Source organism: Ornithodoros turicata, unplaced genomic scaffold (genome assembly GCF_037126465.1).
Source record: "Ornithodoros turicata isolate Travis unplaced genomic scaffold, ASM3712646v1 Chromosome29, whole genome shotgun sequence".
NCBI classification, from domain to species: Eukaryota; Metazoa; Arthropoda; class Arachnida; order Ixodida; family Argasidae; genus Ornithodoros; species Ornithodoros turicata.
The window spans coordinates 649,166-670,702 of NW_026999353.1; the positions used below are offsets into that span (position 1 = coordinate 649,166).

The window sequence follows — 21,537 nt, forward strand, 5'->3', positions numbered from 1 at the left end:
ATTTTCTGAAACGTAAGGCGAGTTGACACTCCGAAGAAGCGTGCACTTTTGCGGATTTTCATGCGTAATATTCCACAACAGAGGAAATTCATTATTATAAATACTATAAAACATTTGTAGTTATCGACAAACAAAGAACACACGTGTTTGTTTATTGTTTAGACACAAGACCGTACATCTCCTAGTTTCAGCACATACAAAACCGTGTCCAACAAAAACATAAGCACAAGTCGGCACGAATCACCTTGAACTCGTCCATCGAGGATTTGTCTCTTTCCTACATGGCATGACCCAGTATTGTTCGATGATTGAGGTGTTTTCACCTGAAAAAGCAAAGATTCGCTGCGCAGAGGTAGGCGAAGTCTACAAGTAATTCACGAAAAAGCCAATAAGTGCCAGCGCCAGGGGCTAGCGCTTCGGCTTGTTTGTTTATCTGAGGCAGAGGAGTCGGATATCAGGTACGCAATCTACGCGAGGGCGTTAAAAAGCGCGCGTAATTTCGGTGAGCGCTCCCGTTTACATTGCGCATGCGCGCTGGTCAAGCGTGGACGGCGGAGTTGTTGCTGCGCCGACGAGACCACTTGGCGGCGGCGTCTCCATGGTTACAAAGAGCATGCGCACTGCGGCAACAGGAGCAATGTGCAAGAAGGAAGGCCGCGCTGGCTGTGCGCGATATGTTTTGGAAATACGCTTCCCGGACATATAGAAGCCATGCGGGCGACTGTGATGGCCACGGGAGTTGATCCAAGTGAATTCGTGTCTGCCGCCATGAACATGAGAGCAGCCGTCAGTTAAGCCTGTCGCGTTTACAAGGCATTCGAGTTCTCTGCAGGCCTGCCTACCGTGTTGGCGGTCGATCGTGCAATTAAACTCGCCCGCAGGTATCAAGTTTTGGTTGCCAAAAAGAAAAGTGTCCAAGCGACAGAAGAAGCCCGATCGCTCAATAAGATGCAGCGGAGCGTAAACATGTAAAATTTGAAATAATTTGACGTCAAGCTGAAGCTCGAAGATGCTACCCTACCATCCAAATATTATTTTCAACCATACGGTTCAACTATTGTTCTACCTTTTCCCGTGATACATATGGCACCATTCGAGGTTTACAAAAGCAGGCTGAGTTCTCTGCTTCAGCACAAGCTTTGCCTCAAATCATATAACAGTCTGGGGGTCCCCGAACACCGTCGAGTACAGGGCTTTTTGCTTTTTCTACATCACAGTCACCACTGGTAACCTTGTTCACCGATCTCAAATTCACTTTTAGCTCCTGGAGCCAGTCTCTGCCCAATAACGTGGGTAATCTGGTCCCTCCACTCTGATCTATGAGCAACGGCAGAACCTTTCTTTGTCCTTCATGCTCTACCTGCACATGCATCACACCTTTGACCTTTACATTTTGACCAGTGTAGCTCCTTAACTTCACGTTCGTAGGCTTGTATCTTTTGTGTGGGAATAATTCCCTACAGTTATGCTCAGACATGGTAGATACAGCCGCGCCTGTGTCAATTTCCATGACAATGTCCCGCCCTTCAATTTGCATGGTTACTTTCCACGGTTCCGACTTGCCTTTTTCATGGAAGTAACAACAAAATCTATTTTCTTAAATTTTGGAACAAGAATAGACTTACACATTTCTCTGGTGTGTCCCCCTTTTCCACATCGAAAACACTGTTCCTTCATGAACCTACAGTTCTGGGCAGTATGTTCTGTCGCACCACAACGTGAACATCCTGGTCCTTTCGGCCTGCTTCGCGGTGTAAACCTCTTACGGTGACCTCTTCCCACCGGAGCCGTTGGTTTCCCAGCGTTATGAAGTCGATGCACCTCCGATAGAGCAGAAGTCTCGTTAGTGTACGGACGCAGCTCTTCACACTTGGCCATTGCCAATTCTTTAGCGGTGCCCACCTTGAAGCATTTGTCAAAATTCTCGTCATCTAGTTCAAGCAACGCTTTCTTGATCCCAGTGTCGCGGCAGCCCACGACCAGCCTACCCCGTAGGGCTTCATCCAAGAATGTGCCAAACTTGCACGTCATCGCCAGACCTTTGATAGCGACAACTCGCTGAGCGACTCGCCTTCTTTTTGATTTCTTCCGTGGAATTTGGCTCGTTCTGCTATCAGCAGGCGCTTGGGAGCATAGTGGCCTAGCAGTTTCTGCTTCAGCGTTTCGTACGTTTGCGACGTGGGCAGGTCGGGCACAAAGATGCTTTTGAGTACATGGTACGCATCTTTACCGATATAATTCAGGAGCGATACAGTCTTGTTTTCTGTCTTCACGCTGTTGGCTAATAAGAAGATGTCAAACCTTTCGAGGTAATCTTCTATCGACTCTTCTGTGGGACGAAGTTCTGCGAGCTTGGACATAGCGTGGATTACAGTTAGCCCTCGTCTCCAAGTGTTGTATCCGGTAACGTTCTAGCTCCCGACATAGCAGCAGACAGACCACCGACCCCAAGAACAGTCAAGAACGGAATGCTTTATCATCAAACAGAACAGGTTACACGAGTCACACCAAACATGGGCATAAGCAGTGCCGTCTAGCAGGAAAGATGCTTATCGGTTTCTGCTACAGCATCGTTTTCGCCTATATCACACGGACGGTTGTCGGTCTCGTGGCATGGCTGAGACATTTTTTTCTCTGCGATGCCATATGCCACTTCTACTGTGAAGTAGAGGGGTGCAAATACTTGGGCTCCCAAAAGTTGATTGGGCCATTGCCGGTCGTGCGCGCTGAGCGGAAGCAATTAGCATTGCTGATCTCGGAAATGAAGTTCCAAATTTGGATTCGCTGGAGCCGGCGGCCTTCGGTGGCCTAGATGTTGGGAGCATGGCTTTTTTCCATGCAGTGAGACCAGGGCTGCGTGCGCATTTCGTCCGTGAGAAGTTATTATCTGGGTATGTGGACCGCTGTCGCCACTGGCTTACAGCGACTCAGCACTCGGGTCATGATCAAGGTGAGTGGCATACCAAGTTCTAGTATGCCCATTAGGACTGTAGTACCTCCCGTAGCAACTCTTCCGCAGTTTCAGGATTGTTCGCAGGGTATGGCACATACAAAAAGGAATCTCCCTTTGGAGAGTTGTTATCCGATATGTAAGACAGAGCTCATGTAAAAGGGGCTACCTCCATAGGTAGTTCTCTTACTCCATGACGAAACGCACATACTCTTCTCGGTGAGGGTGTTGTAGTATCAAATAAATGTTATGTGAGTTGTCGTATCAGTGGTGCAGTTAGTGTCAATCCAAAGGGGACTACCTGCATAAGTAGTTCGCCTGTTTGGTGACAATACGCACACTGGTCGACTCCCTCGTATACAAAAGAGAGGCCCTTGGATAACGCGGTTCGCTCCCGGGCGGGCCATGTCAGTGAATGCGCGCCTCATAAAACGGTCGTCGGGCAGTACCGCTTGCGGTGCTCTTCGGGGAAAATCCTTTCTTATCCTTTCCTCCTTTCCTCTTTGTTATCATTAAACATATCCCCCCTTTCTTATATCTAGTCGACTTGTAGGTGACCATGTAGAGTGCGGCGTTGTCACGAACGCAACTTTCTGCGAGACTTCGCTGCTGCATGGTGAGTGACGTCCAGCACACATATTAATCGAGTTCATACTGCTCTAGAGTTGGCATCTACGTAGTCATAGCCCAGTCCGTGTCAAACGTTAGAAGGAGCCAGTCTGTGTGGCTGGCCTTCCGCTACGATGCATTACAGACTGGTCTCACTTCAAATCCACGTAAGCGGTGGAGTTGAGGCAAATGGGAGCCGTTCTCTCATATGGCGGAGAGGGGCCCAGTGATGACTCGGCCCGCCCCCTGGTGGGCTGTGTCCTGAAATGCGCGGTCCATAAAAAGGTTGTCGTCGGAGCAGTACCGCTTGCGGTGCTGTGATGCGGCGCATAAGGTTGTTGTGATTTGCCCATCACTTTTGCGCTGCGGCGCAAACGTGATGGGCAAACCAACAAACTTAAGTTGCCGCAGGACAGCTCTGCAGCAATGAAACACTCGTGGCCAATTTACGCTAGATATGCCACTGTTATCAAAGGTCGTATTGCCAACTGTAGGATGGGACAAGTGAAAGCTTGCCCACATCACATTTCAAAAATAGTACTGCCCTCGCCCTAAAAACGAAGAGCAAGATCAACTAAGCTAGGCAGGCAGTCCCACGGAACTGCCAATGCCAAACATCCCTCAGACACTCAAAACTCACTAAGTGTTACCAAAGCGATCACCGCAAACGCGACATACGAATCTTGCGAGCGCTACATATCATCAGTGCCAGTTATCCAACTTTGCTGGTGTGGCATATGCGGTTAGAATAAAAATGTTCGTCACCGCTACTCCCCTCGCAGTGTGCGATCACGACGACGCTTGAGTTAACTGGTGTGTGGTGGCGCCATTCTGTGAAACATTGTATCGAGATAGAAATGCTCCCTTTGCCCGAAAGATGTTAATCAAACTGTTGGAAAGATAAGATACTGATAAGATAAATTACCTATGACGGTAATTTGACATAATCACGCGCCTACTTTAAACCTGGCGAGTGACCATATTTTTAAGAAAATGATTTTTCGCAAGAAATGTTCTTAGAAAAGAAGGAAACGCCCAAAACATGCGTATTTGCATCAAAGAATAGAAAGGCCAACCTCAGGGGCTGGCTTCCTGTGGCATCTCAAACGTACTTGAACCCGGAGCGTCGCTTCAGTTTCGAAAATTGAAATGCAAATCTTGATTATAGTGATATGAGGGGGTGTTCAATGTGTAATGTGCCACAGTATGAGCTACTAAGCGGCATGAGAGTCGACATAGGCTGAGTGTATATCCCGCAGAATGCAGAAACCACCAGACACCAGGGTAGCTGATGTCCTAAAAACTGACACACACTGACAAAATACTGAGACGCATCTTTACCATGTCAATGGGCTGGATGAACATGTAAATAGTACGTACAAAATTAAACGAAAGGACGCATACAATAAGTTTCGTCTAATAATAAACACGAAGGAGAGAAGATTGTCTCTGTCAACATCACCTATTATCGTATTCAACGGAAGCCCATTTTCGTTTTTGTGAAGTCAACTCCCCGTCTCCTAAAGGGAGTACAGGAACTCCCTATATTCGTACCGGGGTGTGCACTCTTAAAAAAGGGTGTCCGTTAACTCTTTTTTTCTTGCGATATATATTGCTCCCTTTTGGCGAGTATACATCACTCTAAAAAAGGAGTCTCCTCACTCCCTCAAGAGAGTGAGGAGACCCTTGAACTCACTACTGGAGAGTAACTGTACACTCCAAAGGGGGTAGCAAGGGTACACTCCCCAAAAATGAGTTTCTGCACACTCTTTATTTTAAAGTGTACTACTAAGCAAAAGCAAGTAACAGGTGGCCGTTATCCCCTTTCTACTCACAAAGTTCACTTATTTTTTAATAGTGTAGCACTGGCATCTCCCTATCTTAATATTTTTAAACCTTCTGTTTTTCCATAAGCAGTAAGAGGGTGTGGTATCCTCTGTAATTCTGGTTCACCTGGACACCGTGCTCCGCTCTCCATAGTATTCATCCTTTCAGTTTTCTCCAATGACCGCATCGAGCCACAAATGGGAACCAATCGCCACCTTCTATGCGTGCGTGCTGAATAACTTCTCCTCCTCTGTGTGATGTCGTCACATACGGGGACAATGGCGCCGGGGAAGTTCACCTCTCGTGCCCAGAACCTCCATCAAATATTACGCTGTACCGTTTATTCGGAGGGGCGCGAGAAAGATGATCTTCCCAGTCGTTCCTGTCCCTGTATGTCAAAATACGTACTTCAACATGGCCGCAGCACACACAAGGAGCGCATGGAGGTAGCAAGAAAGAAATATTTAGGATTAATCAGTTCTTCCACTCAGCAGCTCTCCGTGACAGTCACATAAACAACTCTTCATATATTTCCAGCCGCCTCGATCATCAACGCAAGGTACTACTAAGCCTCTCTAAAACAACCACATTCAAACTGTCATTTTCCCAACAAACATCACCAGACTTGGCTAATAATATTGCTGAGCTATCTGTTTACAACCAGTTTGTCGGCGCTCTAACCGTATGTTTCGCCTGACTCATTCGATTCTATTTTCCTTTTGTCCTCAATTATGCTTGTGTATTATAGTACGCAATCATTTTACGTTCTTGTAATTGCGTTGCTTATTAACTATCTAATCATTGTGATGTATTTGATATGCTGTGTTTCTGTGATGATATTATACCCACTCCCTCATGTAGTGGCCTCACGGCCTCTTGATGGCTCAATAAATAATAATATTAATAATAATTAATTACACAGTAACAGTTTAGTTACGCCCAAACTAACTGGAGTTTGCGATACGCCGAACTAAAACGTGGACATCAAACTTGACACCATAACACTTCGTGAAAGGCACGCGTTGGGTGACAGTTGCGGCACCACGCATGTACGAGGGTGGTTCCATAAGTTTCCGGCCCGAGGTAGAAAATGCGCGCGAATTTGAAAATGCGATTAAGGACGCGTGGCGCCACCTGTTGGAGGGCCGGAGCACCACCCTCAACCCTCTCCATGCTTTTGTCGGTTGGAGAGCGGCATTTCAAACAGCCAGGGTGCACTCTTCAGTTAAAATGGAAAAAATCGAGTACCGCGCTGTGATAAAATTCTTGACAAAAGAGGGACTTTCGCCTAAGGAAATTAAAGCGCGACTGGATAACGTGTACAGGGAAGCCTCTCCGTCGTACACAATGGTAAAAGACTGGGCTAAGCAGTTTCGACTGGGGCGAGAGTCCATTGAAGATGATCCACGCGATGGTCGTCCAGTGGAAGTAGTGACACAAGAAAATTTGTCGAGGAGGAAGTGCTGATCGATTCTACAAAAACTAGTCATGTCATCTCCAATAAAAATGCACAAACCGCCGCCCGTTACGCCATCCTTGCTATATTGCCAACACAATGAGTAGCCATTGTACGGTGGGACACTCAAACACTCGTTGTCCCATGACCAAGTTTCCGAAAACGTTCGGAAAAAAAAAGTTCGCTTTAATTTCTCCTGTGCGGCCATATGTTGGGCTCGAGGTTTTTGTCACATGATTCACAGCCTTATGCAGCTTCTCAAATAAGTCGCTCACAAGACTCACACACTTGTCGAGCTCCTCAAATGCAGCACCCAATTTTCTATCCATGTCTGTTATTTTAGCTTGAAATATTCGTTGCGTTTCTGTGAATTGAGCATCAACATTTGCCGATATTTCAAGCAGTAGTCTGTGTAACTCTTTCATTGTGATTTTAATGGGGTCACTCATTCCGACAACAACAAATTAAATACAGTACAAGAAAACAAAAGTCACAGTATGCACGTGCAACAGCAGTAGTAGAATATAGCAGTCACAAAGGTGAAGAATATATTACATCATACGCTCACCTGCAACGACAACAATAGTCGCATATCACATGTTTTGCATCAAAGCATGCTACAAAGTCACACATGTTTGGATCGGTGGCTTGGATGTTTTGGTGTACGGCATCCCAGGCATGCAGCAATGGCGAAGGGCAAAAACGGTCTCTCGTGATCCTTACAACTTCCACTCCTCAGGTTCTCCATTGGCTATATGAACCTTCACCGAGAACTTCCGTGTGGCCAGAATACTTACAGAGCTTTCCGGTTCTGGCTGGTGAAACCTCTGTATTAAATACCCATGGAGATTGCTTTTTTTCACATACATGTATACATGTACATTGCGATATGTGTACATGTATATGAAGAAAGAAAACAATCAATGCTCAATGGGCACTTAATACAGGGGTTTCACCAGAAGTGGGAAGCCCTGTAAGTCTGTCCACGCGGAAACGCCCTGTTATAAATAAGGTAGGATATTCTGTACTTTTACCAAGTTTTCTGTAATCTGCACAGTGCTTCTGTAAATGCACTGAACAGAAATTCTGTAAAATACAGCAGATTGCTCTGTAATCAAAAAGTACAGATATTCTGTACTTTTACTAAGTTTTCTGTAATTTTCACAAGGTTTCTGTAAATACTATGAACAGACATTCTGTAAAATAAACAGATCGCTCTGGGCGCTCTGTAAAAAGAGCCCGATATTTTTTTCAGTGCAGGAAGTATTCAATGCTGACAAAAGAAACACCCGCGACTGTACGTCCGAGTTGCGGAACGCCAGATGTGATATGTAGATACTTAAACAGTATTTTGGTACTCAAAATACGTCCACGATAGTACAATCAGCTCCCTGACACGCGCGTAAATCCACTTTATCTTCATCCCTCTCTCCCTCTTTACTGACTGTGCAACGCGTCAGAAAGCGCCTCATGGCGGACAATAGTTTCCTATTTTTGCCTGTGTATCTTGTTCCGTCCACCTTGGTTAATAATGGTGGCCTTGTCAGTTTAGACTTTGAAGTAGCGGAATCGAACAAGAAGAAGGTTGTTGCAACAGTGCCTAACAGCTACACTTAGCCACCACTTTCCCGCAGAAATAAATTGTCAAGAGAGAGGTCCGTGTCTACCGAAAAAAAAAAAAAAGTACAGAAACTACATATACGACGTGCAGCTCATACTCGAGGACGTATTCTACACCCTAAAATATCGCTACTCGCAATACCACATAATTATATCAGAAGCACATTGAGACACCATCCTACCGGGTGTTACCTACACACGCCCTGTCTTAACCCAGCATTCGAGCAATAACAGAGCAATGACACATTTTCCTCGTAATTATGTTCTCATAATTCAGTTGAGCTGTTGCTTCCCCAAAACGTGAAGCGCCGAATCGGCGTTTCACCAAAGATGAGAAGGGTATACCGCTTTGAATTTCCCGGTCCAATTTACCCCTTCAACCTGTCTCGCTGACACCCTCGCTCTACGATGAGTCGCGTCTTGAACTTCCTGTCCGCTTTAATCTTCGGCCGTCTGCCATCACCTGACGCAGTGCAAACTATGATACATATTCACTACCGACGCATCGTGTCCCGCATTCCGGGGGCGTTCCACGGACTCCGGAATGAACTAGATATTTGTCGCAATGTCGAAGGCTACCTCTCAGCTACGGTAAACCTCCTTTGTGACGTCCTGCAGGACAATTTGTGCCTGCAGGACGAATGCCTCGACTTCGTGAGGTACTTCGTCCGCACCACCACCGACGACTCACGGCCGATGACACCACTCACTTGATTCATTCCATTGCTCGCGCCGTCCTCTCATCCCACGATACTTCACTCGCCATGCCCATGGACCTCATAGAGATCCTCATCAAACATCTCCACGCGCTGTGAGTTCTTCTGGATATGCTTTTCTGACTTCGACCTACCGCCTGTCCCCGGACCCCATCACGACCTCGGATTCATTGGCTCCCAACAACTGCGGCATTCAACCTCACCTCGCCGCGGTGGGAGCTGGTAACGGGTTCGAAATACCACGGCGCACCCGGCCAACGAGGCTCTGAATGCCGCCACCAAATGCAAAAATGTCATCATCTACCTAATCGTCGAATAGAGCAAAATATTTGTACGTCTACGCTACTACTGATCAAAGTCACCTTCTATACATCTACGTGGCCAACAGCATCTTGTCGTTCAACATATTGCAACCCTGGAATCCGAGGCCATCTAAACAAGCTCCGCGTGGTCTGGCATTCTAAGTCGTGTGCCTCCGCCAACCACGTTGGAGCAGAAAATGGAACGTTTTACCGCCTGCGCAGATATTAAAGAAGACTCTGCGCAGGCGGAATGGGTCGTGGGTCAGAGAAAATTGAGAATCGTCCTCGTCGAAGTCTTCGAAGTTGTCATCTACGTTGTGAAGGCTCATGAAATATTCCTCTCTTCGATACAGCCGTTGGAGATTGAGACACAGAAACTGAGACTAAAAGAACGCTATTGATTCTGCCAGTTCGTCAGAAGACATGGCGGTGCACGGAAATGAATGCGGAAATCAAATCAACGGAGAACATGTCGTGGAAGAAATGTTTAGGCAAAAGAATGTACTAAGGAGAATTTCCTCTGCAAGAACTTCAGCTCGACTCACATTGCGGCAGATTTGTTGAGACATTGCGGCGTGTAAAATGTTGACAACGCACATCGCAGTTTGACTAGGATTGCCGACAAAGATATTCCCACGGAACATGTCGTGGAGCGGATGTCGAGGCCAAACAATGTACCCAGGAGAATTTTCTGTGCAAGAACTGATGGAACAGATGGAACAGAACAGATGGTTCCACATTGCGGCAGACTTCTAGAAACATTGCGGCGGCCAAGTGAAATGTTGACAACACACTTCGCAGTTTGACGAGGAATGTTGATAAAGATATTATCGCGGAGCATATCGTGAAACTGATGTCGAGGCCAAAGAATGTATAGAGAAGAATCTCTTCAGCAAGAACTCCAGATGATCCCACATTGTGGCAGACTTCTAGAAACATTGCGGGCGGCCCTGGTAAGTGAAATGTTGACGACACACTTCGCAGTTTGACTAGAATGTTGACAAATATATTCTCGCAGAACATGTCGTGAAACTGAAGGCAAATTAATAGAATGCGCCCAAGAGACTTTCTTCCGCAAAACTCGGATATAGAACAGGGAACATCGTCGAGCGAAATAAGCAGCAAGTTTTTGGGGAGTTCAAACACGATACGATGGACGCGTTACCGACTTGGAACTTGTAGCAACTTGTTGCGACTGCAGTATATGTGGAACAGTCATCGGATGTTACGTTCTCAGCATCTTCTTTGTCTGGCAGCAGCAACCATCTACGTAGACCAAAGAGAATGGCAAACTCGTCAACCTAGTTCAGACTTCCGAATCAAAGTACTTCACAGGCCAGAAGCCGGCTCGCCAATGCGAACACTGTAACCACAGTGTTTTTGAGCAACCAATAAAGACGAAACGGCATACGATTTTATTGTCTTTTTCACTGCACGGCGTATCACGTGCTTTACGTGTGCCTCCTTTTCACTCAAGGCGCGAGGGTGAAGGGTTGTCCGTGCGCATACCGATGGGCGGCGCGTGGTAAGAGGGCAGCGCGTGTGCTTACCCTCGCACATTTTTCAGCCTGGGCCGACTTCACTCGCATTTTTTTTCCCCACTACAACTGGTGTGCAGTAGGCGGTTTACATACAAGCAGAGACATGCAAAGGATAGCCATACACAAAAGCACAAGTGGAAATATATTTATTAAAGCCAATGTTGTAATGCCGATCTGTGAATGGGGAAAATCTAGCTGCAAAACCTGAAGCAGGAGGAACACTATACAATACACGTAAAAAAGAATATACTTTTTACATGTATGATGCAATAGCATTGAAGGGGTATCACACATCGACCACAATTTTTTTATTAATGGTAATCATACGCCCAAGTTTTCAATGAATCATAATTATTTATTTATTTATATTAAGATAGAGTAGCACATTTAATCAAGTAAGATATTTTTAATCAGTATGATTACAATCAAAATTACAAGTTTTATTATAAAAGTCTAACATTCAAATAAGTGAGCACAATGGCGTAGCTTTAATTACAAGTTATGATACATGTAAGCAACTTCAAGCACGATAGCTAAGTTGAATATTCCAACATGACACAATTAATCAGATTCTTATGAAGTGATCGGTGGTCGGCACGGTGGCGGATGGCCTTCGTTTACCATCGCGCATTTTTCCACCTTGGCCGACTTCGTTCGCATTTTTTTTTTCAGGTGGTGCGCGTGTGGTTTACATGCAAGTATAGACATGCACAATGCCAACACACCCAAGCGATGCTACCATCACACCTGCACTAACTTCACAGGCATTTTTTCCTTGCAACAGCAGTGCGGTGGGCGGTTCACATGACAGTATAGACATCCGCACTGGCAACCCTATCAAGCGACGATGCTTCCACACCTGGGCCGACTTCATTCACATTTGTTTCCGCCTGGGCCGACTTTGTTCGCTTTTTTTTTTCAGGTGGCGCCTGAGTGGTTTACACGCAAGTAGGGACATTCACATTGTCACCCCAGGCGATATTACCGTCGCACTCTGCCAACTTCTTTGGCAATTTTTTGGCTTGGGTCGACTTCGTTCAAAATTTTTCGATGCAATAGCCGCGTGGTAGGCGGTATACAGGGAAGTAGGGACATGCACACTTGTAACGCTATCAAGTGACGGTGCCGTCGCACCTGGGCACATTTCATTCACATTCTTCCGACTGGGTCGACTTCATTCCTTTTTTTTTTCTGAGAACAGCCGTGCGGTGGGCGGTTCACATGCAAGTATAGATATGCACGCAGCCAACACGCATCACACCTGAGCAGTAATTTCCCCAGAAATTCACTGTTTGGGGGGTGCCGAGCTTTCAAGGGGGGGGGGGTATGCTTGGTGAAGGTTCCACATTCGGAATTCTTCTTAGACACAGAAATAATCGTGGACACAATGCTGACATATCTTGACAGCTTTCCCGCTTTATTTGTACATGTTATAACGTTAGAACACAGTACATTAGAATACAGATTCATTACGAACGGCATTTCGACATTAAGATGCAAAATCACACGACCGACAAAGAAAAAAGACTAGCGCCTTGTCTCACGAAGCTCAATGAATACCTAGCAACCAACGGTGAAAACCTTAGAAAAAAAAGCAGAATACCTCGCTTGATTGAGTTGGGCGCGAATGGTTCTTGATGATCCACATTGAGTTTGCGTGCCCGCACGCATTTTTGCTTGTATATGCGTGCAATATATGCATTGAACAGTCACTTGCAAATTATTCTGGACAAATGCATGGTACAATCATCTGCATGTCTGTGGTCCTGTCGGAGAAAGAGGTAGACTAGACACAGGTTGCCGTGAGAGCCAGGCCAGTCGAACTAGAGCCCGAGCTGGCCGAGGCAAAGGTTTTTATTACCCGCGCGCCTAGGTTATTGGTGCGCGGGAATGGTAATGGCGATGCCGCTACAGGGCTCCCCCCCCTAGTGAGGCGTCGGAAGATGTCGAGCGATACATAGCTGTGGGGCCCAGGTGACGTGTCGGCGGCGGGGGGGAGGCGATGAAGTCGAGGGTGGAGAGTGAAGTGCGGACGAAGTGGCAGGAAGAATTGGCGTCGGCCCTGTGTCGGAGTTAACGGCGCTGGGGGACGTCGCAGGAACGTCGAGGAAGGCGGGCTTCAATCGCTGCAGGGCGACAGTCTCCGCTCGGTTCTTTACCAGGATGGTGTAATGCGTAGGAGATCTTCGCACGACAGCGTACGGGCCGGAGTATGGGTGCTGAAGGGGCCTCTTGACTGCGTCGCACCTGAGGAAGACGTGTGAGCACGTTTCGAGTTCGGGGTGCTGGTACGTCGCAGCAGAGCGTGGCACACGCGGGGGGATCGGGTGGAGGGCGGCCATTGTTTGGCGAAGGCGGGACACGTAGTCGGCTGGTGATGGAGACGGGAAGTCGGGAGGTGGGTCGATGATATCGCCAGGCAAGCGAAGAGACGTCCCGAAAACTAATTCCGCCGATGTGCAGCCTAAGTCTGGCTTATAAGCCGACCGAACTCCCAGCAGAGCTAGGGGCAGGACTTCTGTCCAAGGAAGGTCAGATGATGTCCGGAGCGCGGCTTTCAGCTGCCGGTGAAAGCGCTCAACGAGGCCGTTGGAAGCCGGGTGGTAGGCGGTTGTTCGAATACGTTTGGTGCCAAGGGCTTGCGTGAGGTTGGAAAACAGGTTGGACTCGAACTGCGCGCCCCGGTCTGTGGTGATGATTGACGGAACACCGAACCGCGATACCCAGGTGGAGATGAAGGCTGAGGCGACGGTGGCGGCGGTAGCGTCGTGAATAGGAATGGCTTCGGGCCACCGGGTGAAGCGATCGACGATGGTCAGAATATACCGGTGGCCAGCACATACCGGAAGCGGTCCAACCAGATCAATGTGGAGATGCGCGAAACGGTCGTCGGGGGGCAAGAACCTTTCTGGTGCTCTGTGGACGTGCCGTTGCACTTTGCTGTGCTGACAGGGAAGGCAAACGCGCACCCAGTTCTTGACGTCCTTGTTCATGTGCGGCCAGACATACCGTTGGGAAATCAAGCGCAGAGAAGCGCGGGCGCCGGGGTGAGAGAGCGCATGGTACGTCTCGAAGATGCGACGTCGCAGGGAAGAGGGGACGAAAGGTCGGGGCCGTCCCTGAGAAGTGTCGCAGGCAACCAGAGTGGAGGAACCGGGTAAGGCGACATCTTCGATGGTCAAAGAAGCCGCGCCAGAACGGTACTGAGCCAGCTCGGCGTCGGAAGACTGTGCTTGGGCCAGGGCGTCGAGAGAGAGTGCAGGCAGCGATCCGAGAGCGTTCACGCGACTGAGAGCATCCGCCGCTGCATTGTCAGCACCGCTGACGTGTTGAATGTCGGTGGTGAATTCCGCGACGAACGCAAGGTGACGGGTTTCGCGAGGACTGTATTTGGTACCTGATGCAGAGAAGGCATATACAAGGGGCTTGTGGTCAGTAAGCACTGTAAATGCACGGCCTTCCAAGAAAGGTCGGAAGTGCTTTATCGTGAGGTAGATGGCTAAAAGTTCTCGTCCAAAGGTGCTGTACCTCGTCTCTGGCTGTTTGAGCTTGCGAGAGAAGAACGCCAAGGGGCGCCACGCTCCTCTGATACGCTGTTGAAGCACGGCGCCGACGGCTGTGCTGGAGGCGTCAACCATAATGGACGTTTCGGCGTCATGGCAGGGGTGGAAAAGGAGCGATGCGCTCGCAAGTTCTTCCTTAATGGCCTTGAACGCGGCAGTGGCTTCTTCGGTCCATGATAGAGGCGGTGGGGACATAGTACGTTTAGAAGTAAGCATGGCTTCGAGTGGAGTAAGCTTGGCCGCGCACTACGGAATGAAGCGCCGGGAAAAGTTGATTAACCCAAGGAACTGGCGCAGCTTGGTCAAGGAAGTGGGAAGCGGGAAGTCCTGGATGGCCGCAACTCTGGAAGGCAAAGGCAGGATTCCCTGGCTGTTGACACGGTGCCCGAGGAAATCGAGTTCCGGAACGCCGAACTCGCTCTTCGCTGCGTTAATGATGATTCCATAGTCGTGAAGACGGGAGAACAGCGCACGAAGGTGTTGTTCGTGTTCGGCCGGCGAACGACTTGCGACGAGGATATCATCAATATACGCATAGACGAAGGGGAGGCCGCGGATGATGTTGTCCACAAACCGCTGGAACGTCTGAGCGGCGTTCCGCAACCCGAAGGGCATCCGCAGAAACTCGAATAATCCGAAAGGTGTTGTGATCGCGGTTTTGGCTATGTCCTCTTCGGCCATCGGGGTCTGGTGGTACGCCCGGACAAGATCTATTTTGGAGAATACTGTGGCGCCCTCCAGCTGTGCAGCAAAATCCAAGATGTGCGGTATGGGGTATCTGTCCGGGATAGTGGCTTGATTCAAAGCGCGATAGTCGCCGCACGGTCTCCAATCTCCGGTCTTTTTGGGCACCATGTGCAATGGCGACGACCAGGTGCTTGATGACGGCCGGACGATTCCGAGCTCAAGCATGTGGTCGAATTCTGCTTTGGCTACCCGGAACTTCTCGGGTGCCAGACGACGCGGGCGAAAGTGGACCGGTGGGCCACGGGTGGTGATGTGGTGGACCACGTCGTGCTGCACAGGCCTGGTCCCGTCAGGTGGCTGGGTGAGTGCCGGGAATTCCTTCAGTATGGCGGCGAAGGGTGATTCAGCTGGTGATTCAGGCACGGCACAGGCCAAGACACGCAACGGTGGAGTCGATAGACGTAGTCCGTGCACTGACAAGGAAGTAGTCCTGTCGATCAGACGCTTCCCGTGAACGTCTACCAGCAACTTGAAGTGATTTAAAAAGTCGGATCCGAGGATGGCTTGTGTGACGTCTGCAAGCAGGAAAAGCCATCGGAAGTCTCTTCTGAGCCCAATGTTAAGAGTGAGCGACTGCTGGCCATAAACCGGGATAATGGAACCGTTGGCGGCCTTGAGTGTGGAGCAAGGTTGTCGGGAACGGGAATAGCGCGCACCGGCGGGGATGACGCTGACCTCGGCGCCCGTATCGACCAGGAGCCTTAAGCCAGATACACGGTCTACGATACGAAAGAGGCGGCTGTCGCCGAGGCCGAATCCACTTGCCGCCATTAGTGGGGGGCCGGCGGGTTTCCCGTCCAAGAACAGGGGAGCAAGCAGTGGTGGGCTTCGGCACCGAAGCGATGGTGGTACCAACAGAGGCCATCCTGATTCGCAGAAAGAGATCGCGATCGCCGTGGCGACGGGGAACCTCTGCGGAACCTTGGGCGGCGGGGGCTCGGGGATCGTGGGCGAGCAACCAGCGTCGCAACCAATTGCGTAAGGCTATTGACCTGCTGGAGTATAGCTTCGGTGGCTGGAGTGGGTTGGGAAACCGAAGGACAAGCTTCTGGGATGGGCGGAATGGCTGGGGGAACCGCTCGCCCTCTAGTCTGGGTAGCCGGTTGCTCGAGAACGGAAAGAGAAGGAGATGAGGCAACCTCCATGACAGCATCCGCGAGGGTGGCGAGCTCGTCGATGGGAAGATTCGCGGCTGCTGCCAAGACCATCTGCACGTTATTGGGTAAGCGCTGCATGAACAGCTGACACAAGAATTTGTCGCCGGCCTGCGGAGCGTCATCTCCCAAGAGCTGCTTCATGCGGCGCAAGAGCTGGGTAGGCCGCCTGTCACCGAGCTCTTCCGCCGATAAGAGCTGCCTCAGACGGTCACGGTCGGAGGCGGACGTACGTTTCAGCAGGGCAGACTTGAGTTGGTCATACGCATTCTGCGTTGGGGGAGAGATTATGAGATCTTGTACTTCCTCGGCGGCCGCGGGAGACAGGGCGGAGATGACATGATAGAAACGAGTGGTCTGAGCAGTCACACCGGCCAGATGGAACTGGGCGTCCGCCTGGGCGAACCAGATAGCTGGATTGCGATCCCAGTAGGCTGGAAGTTTAACGGCGATGGCTCCTACATGGTGCTGTTGTCCGTCAGAGTTGGGCTGTAGGGAACCTGTGCTAGACGACGACGGAGGTGGGTCGCCTTGATGCATCGCCGACGGAAAAGGGAAAGTAGCGTCGTTCCAGAAAGGAACGTCCGGGTCACCAATGTCGGAGAAAGAGGTGGACTAGACACAGGTTGCCGTGAGAGCCAGGCCAGTCGAACTAGAGCCCGAGCTGGCCGAGGCAAAGGTTTTTATTACCCGCGCGCCGAGGTTATTGGTGCGCGGGAATGGTAATGGCGATGCCGCTACAGTCCTACAGCTCAAGTTTGATACAGGATGTAATTCGCTGCGCCGGACTCACTACCAGAACGTGTTGGTGGCCAGCTGGTTGGGGTCACCTGAGAAATTTCAGGGGGGGTGTTGCAAAAATGCAGGGAGGGTGTACACCCCCTGGGAGGTGTAGGGAAATCCCTGCACCTGAGCCAACTTCACAGGCATTTTTTCGTTGCAACAGCAGTGCAACGGGCGGTTCACTTGCCAGTATAGACATGCACACTGGCAACCCTATCAAGCGACGATGCTGCCACACCTGGGCCGACTTCATTCACAATTTTTTTCCACTTGGGCCGACTTTGTTCGCATTTTTTTTTTCAGGTGGCGCCTCAGTGGTTTACACGAAAGTAGGGACATGCACATTGTCACCCCAGGCGATGATACCGTCACACTCAGGCCAACTTCTTTGGCAATTTTTCCGTTTGGGTCGACTTCGTTCACAATTTTTCGATACAACAGCCGCGTGGTAGGCGGTTTACATGCAAGTAGGGACATGCACACTTGTATCCCCATCAAGCGACGGTGCCGTCGCACCTGGGCACATTTCATTCAATTTTTTTTTCGACTGAGCCGACTTTATTCCTATTTTTTTCTTACAACAGCCGTGCGGGGGGCGGTTCACCTGCAAGTATAGATATGCACGCAGCCAACACACCAAAGCGATGCTACCACCACACCTGGGCCAACTTCACAAGCATTTTTTCGTTACAACAGCCGCGCAGTGGGCAGTTTCCATGCAAGTAGAGACACGCAGGGGACAATCATACAGAAAAGTACAAAATGAAGTATATTTATTAAAGACAATAGTGGCAGGAATTTGCTGTGATTCTGTGTGAAGGAAAAAACTCACCCAAAACATAAAACAGCAGAGTCCGTATTCACCCGCCGACTTGAACCATTGGTTTAGTGACGTCGGGTTTAAATGGGTCACGCGATGTCTCCGGCTATGAAGAGCTGTTGAGCAAAGGTTGACCATAACGCATGCGCACTACTGACATTGTCATGAGATGGTTGAGAGGAGGGAGAAACTAGCAGACGACAGACAGACGACAGAAACAGTAGACTTGCGAAGAGGAAGGCTCCCGTTTTATTAATTTTTTTATTATGAGGTTCTTAGCGGAGGAAAAGTTCAGGCGGCGCTGCGCTGGTACAGGTTGTTACGGATCAGGGTGTCGGTAATCGGCGGTTATGCCTACCTCTGTGTTTCTCGCGCAGGTGAACGTTGTGCTTTTGTTCGGTGTTCGGTCGTCGATAGTGGCTGCGTTTATAATAACTTCATCCGCATCGACCATCGCTGTTTTATCCTCTGTTGTGCAATCTGTGTGGTGAACTGCAGCGATCAAGCTAGCCTCTCGATTGATGCGGCGTTCCAGCAGCGTCTTTTATACGTTTTCGAGACAGATGTCGTGTTCGCAACGTGTGTGCAACTGCTTGATCACTGTAGGTTATGTAAACAGAAAGAACATCGATGGAAGGGTGGCCTTATCCTGCATGTGACTCCTACACGCATAACTTTTACGGTATTATAGTTTTAAAAAATCGGCGTGGTACTCTAAGCGTGTCACAAATCCGCAACGCATTAGAGCATCTCTTTGCTGGCTGTGTGTCTTTGGAGTGCAACTCATACGGAAAAGTACGATGAATGCTGCCTTGTTTACGTCTTCGTCCTGTGTGTGTGTTTTTCGCTGCTTGTTTAGTGCTGTTTTCGTCATGTTACCTAGGGCGTCCCTGCTTGTGAGAGTGGAGTTTGCCAGTGTCCCGACCCCCTGTCAGTGCGGTGCTGTGCTTACCTCTGCTGACCCCTTTTTATTTCTGCATTTCAGCACATAGGATTATTGTATAAATCATTAAGCACTAAACTGATTGTTCTGTTCAGCCAGCAAAGGTTCATCATTAGGTTTTGAGTGTCTCTTGCTCTGCTGAAATTTCACAAAATGGGAACATGGCGATATACATATATATATATATATATATATATATATATATATCCTATATGTATTATATGTATATATTTGTCCTTACTCGTCATCTGGTATGATGCACTTTACATCACAGACGTAATAAATGCTAAAATAAACGGCCACACTTTAATGCCATTACGCTGCGTCCGAGCCATTCAGGATTTGTAGTTCATTGAGACCATGTACACAAAATATAGATGTTAAGATTAACCAAATATCTCATAAAGAAGGATTTCTTATACCGGTTTCAGTAGTGGTGTTTCAAGGTCGGAGCAAACAGGAATGTACGAAACAGAAAGACGCACAACAACAGCGGCAACATCAGCTACAAACAAGCCTGTGCAGATATTTTGTTCAATAACTGCATTGTGCTTATTTCTTATATATAGCCATATAAAGCAATATATACTTATAGCACTTTCACACACCCGGTTGGGGACTTATCTCTTTCTCCTATCTATCTATCTATCGTATCTCCATTTCCTATCTATTTTCTATCTAAAAGTTCTCTCTCGACTCAATGCAGGCATTGTAAGCAATTTCACTAGCATTACCATCACACCATTATATGCCAAACCATCACCACCACCGATGCCTAAAAGCTCCCCACAGCTCATGCCATGCTGTATTACGGCTGCCAACAGCATATCATGCACTAAACAAGCTTATGAGGCGGGGTAGTTGGTCCAAATTCATGATGACAACAAGCGTCATGCGCTACGATCTTTGAAATCACTCCTTATTCATTTTTTTTTTTAAATTTAGGCTTCTTGTTCCGAAAAAAAATCATAATGATGCAGTTAGTTATCACTTCAGTCTGACACAGATGACTCAACTTTGACTGTGAAATGACATAAGAGGCCTGTGTGATGCCATGACAACGACAGTTGGCACTGAACGGTTGTGTAAACTTGTTATTGAATTTTTACTTCAGTAGCTCTTTACCACTTTGACATTTTTTTTTGTTTCCCAGTCATGCAATACTCCTCAGACTGTTCCCAGTTTTCCGTGCTTTACTTTACTTTACTTTGCTCTACTTTAGATTGCAGACATCCTTTAATACAGACGATAATTTAAGTAGCTCAACAAATGGACGTTCGAGGCTTACATGTTTGTATCGTCCGTATTTGTGGCCATCTTCGTGTAATTTTAGTTGTTTGCACACATGATAAAGTTAATAAAAATTATTGCGCAGGGTGCATTTCTGCACTGTGTGGTTATGCAGTTTGACTGTACACCTTTATACTGAGGGATTGTGCTATTTCTTGAGAAACAACACAGTAGAATATCATAGCAAGGCACACCTAGAGACGCTCGTTCTAGCATGGAATCTCAGTGCCACAGCATGCAGCAGCACTTATCATTGTCTGCTCCTTTGCTGTATTGTTCTATATCATGCCGTAAGAGGAAGTTTGCAGTGGAAAATGGACACAATGCAAATAACCTGAACTTGAAATCAATCAAATGCAACTTGAAATCAGGTGCATCTTAGCCACAATGTGCTGTATCATTTTTATTGAAATTTACATGATTGTATATCTTTTTTTTTGAGCCACATTGATAGTTGTCATTTTACAGAACCTGACATATTCATCCAATTGTGTCAGCACAAATCTAGGTAACTGGGCACTTTAACGTAGTGAGCATGGTGTACTGCATCATCAAGGACAAAGTCTGGGAGCAGATATATGGGACACAATGCTGATTTCGTAGTAAAATAATATAGATGCCTCTGCATGACTAACCACCTAACTTCAGTAACGAGTGATGAACATACACTGTCTTCAGGCAACTTCTGAAAACTAATTCATGACATATGGGAGATGGTTTGCAAGATACCAGCACCCAAAGCAACAGTTTCACAGATACCGAGCATATGCATTACGTCGGCACACAAGACAAGATTGTAATTAATTTGGTCCACTTTACTGAACTTTAGCACACCAAAGGCTGCCACAGAAAATGTAGGAGGAGATGAGGCTTCTAAAAGAAACAGATGTGCTATGAATTTCCCGTTAACAAGAAATGAAAAATTTCACACACACAACCACAAGATTTCTGAGCCTATAGTGGAACTAGCTCTTACGCAAACATGACTTTTGTTGGGGATGGCATGGAAGAACTGTTCACCTGTAACAAAATAAGTAACCAGGTGTGACACATATATGTACAATCATGCTTCACAGGCATTGCCATGCATGCAGTCAAAGCAGTACACTCTAAAAGCGGTGACACTTTAGTGACACGTGGAATTGGTGTGACACTTTGGGGCGAGCCCAAACTTGGATTTGGAATGTGTCACAGAGCGAACTTAGTCCATATACAG

The 21,537-nt window shown here is 48.0% G+C and overlaps 1 protein-coding gene across 1 annotated transcript; it reads right to left on the reverse strand.

Annotated features, from left to right (window-relative positions):
* Positions 1 to 16,101: 16,101 nt before the first annotated feature.
* On the reverse strand, positions 16,102 to 17,025 carry LOC135373666 (uncharacterized). Its single transcript, XM_064606758.1, has one exon. It carries the CDS (start codon positions 17,023 to 17,025, stop codon positions 16,102 to 16,104), a length of 924 nt encoding a protein of 307 aa, XP_064462828.1.
* Between the last annotated feature and the right edge of the window lie 4,512 nt (positions 17,026 to 21,537).